Source organism: Mesitornis unicolor, unplaced genomic scaffold (genome assembly GCF_000695765.1).
Source record: "Mesitornis unicolor isolate BGI_N332 unplaced genomic scaffold, ASM69576v1 scaffold52429, whole genome shotgun sequence".
In the NCBI taxonomy this organism is placed as follows: Eukaryota; Metazoa; Chordata; class Aves; order Mesitornithiformes; family Mesitornithidae; genus Mesitornis; species Mesitornis unicolor.
Window position 1 is genome coordinate 1 of NW_010207641.1, and position 2034 is coordinate 2034.

General features: G+C 41.6%; 1 protein-coding gene across 1 annotated transcript in view; it reads left to right on the forward strand.

Moving 5' to 3' along the window:
- Positions 1 to 4: 4 nt before the first annotated feature.
- LOC104546715 (DNA replication licensing factor MCM6-like) overlaps positions 5 to 2034 on the forward strand; it is a gene marked incomplete at its 5' end in the record, with an annotated part of 13411 nt that continues 11381 nt past the window's right edge. The window contains 4 exon segments of the mRNA XM_010192170.1: positions 5 to 93; positions 501 to 647; positions 1214 to 1324; positions 1826 to 2033. Coding sequence (XP_010190472.1) covers positions 5 to 93; positions 501 to 647; positions 1214 to 1324; positions 1826 to 2033 — 555 coding nt within the window.

Consider the following 2034-nt stretch of genomic DNA (forward strand, 5'->3'; position numbering starts at 1 on the left):
GGTGGGGGGCGCGGGCGCGGTCCAGCAGCACCAGCAGCTCCGCGATGAAGTGGCCGAGAAGTGCCAGAAGTTGTTCCAGGACTTCCTAGAGGAGTGAGTGAGGGGGGCCGGGACGGGCGGTGAGTGGGCAGAGTCGTTAAGAGGCGGAGGGCCGCAAGGGCCTCAGAGAGGGGGCCGCCATTTGGCGAGAGTGAGATCCTGTCAGGGCCTGTCGCCCCGATCCCTCGCGTTTCGGTCGGAAAAGTTCTCCTGATCTGTCTGTCGTCTGGGCCCGCCGCTGAGGCACTGCCCTGCTGTGAGGTGTCTGCCTCGCCAGGTGTGTGCTCCCATGGGTGGCAGCAAAATCCTTCCCAGGCAGCTTTCGATGGCACTTTGTTAGCTGCCTTTGGTCCCTTTTCAGAAAGTTTTGTGATAGTCAGGTTGAAAATCACTGTTGCAGCTTGGTTGTTACACCTCTGTATGTCTAACTCCCTTTGTTTTGTCTCCTGAATCACTTTCAGGTTCCAGAACAGCGATGGGGAGGTCAAATACTTGCGTGATGCTGAAGAACTGATTCGGCCAGAGCGAAACACTTTGATCGTAAGCTTTGCAGATTTGGAGCAGTTCAATCAGCAGCTCTCTACCACTATTCAGGAGGAATTTTACAGGTAAATTGTGGAGATTACCTGAGAGCTGAGCAATGCTGCAGTCTCAGGCCCATAATTCCTTACCAGAGAGAAGTTTATCTACTTTCTGTATCCTGAAAACACATTCAGGAATTATTTTTTTACCAAATTGAAACTTCTTTCTAAATGGATTCATAATTAGTCATTTTGCCTTTCTGGATATCATGAGTTAACGAGGCAATTGCATTTATTCCAGTAAAGAAGTAGATGGTCAGTATGGGTATACAGAATAAACTTTAGGGCTTCTTGCTCTGAAAATATTTTATTGAACCAGTGGCTTATTTTGAGTATCTACTTCATAATATAAGGATAAAAGTGTCATAACATGAGACTTTAAAAAGTCCATTTTAAGTCCAAACAATAAAGCAAATAGTAGTATTATGCAGTTCATATTTAACATATTTAGATTAGTTTTTGTGCAGTCTTACAAAATATGGCAGTAAAAGCCAAAACCTGGGAATGTATGATACAAGCCTTTGATGTAGTCAAAAGGAGAGAAGGCATTTTGATGGCTTCTATATAATTTGAAATTATTTTCTGTATTTCAGAGTTTACCCTTACCTCTGCCGAGCAGTAAAGACTTTTGCCAGAGACCATGGAAACATTCCTTCAAACAAGGACTTTTATGTTGCGTTCCAAGATCTACCTACCAGACACAAGTAAGATGATTATTAATTCCAGAAACTTGTGCATTTTTACTACTGGAAAAAAATATCAAAGCAAACTGAAAATATTTCGTTTGTACAGCATGAAATTTTCTTTTGACCAGCGCATTTGTGAAGAAGTTTTCTGATCTTTCACAGAGTATTTTCTAAACAGTGTTTCATTTGTGAGTCATAGTTGGTTACTTACATTCACCATATTCCACAAAGAAATGTAACTTCTCTAATTTAAAAAAACCCAACATTTTGAGTATGTTGCTTTTGAATACCAGTGAAGTAAGCTTTGCATTGGTATGACCTCTGATATTAATGTAGAAGTTTATGTAAAAATCTTAAAATGAGTACATATTCTAGTAACTTTGTTTCTTTTGTCTGTTACAACTTTCTTCAGTTACAGACTGAATGAAGCTGTGTTGCATCTTAGTACCTGTGTGGTACCCTATGCCTAAAAATGTCAACTCAAAGAATTTAATGCTTATGATTTTCTGTTTTAAACAGAATTCGAGAACTGACATCAGCAAAAATTGGCTCATTGATGCGCATCAGTGGACAGGTGGTACGGACCCACCCAGTCCATCCTGAGCTTGTAAGTGGAACCTTCCTGTGCCTCGATTGCCAGACAGTGGTTAAAGACGTGGAACAGCAATTTAAATACACACAGCCAAACATCTGCAGAAACCCAGTCTGTGCCAATAGAAGGAGATTCC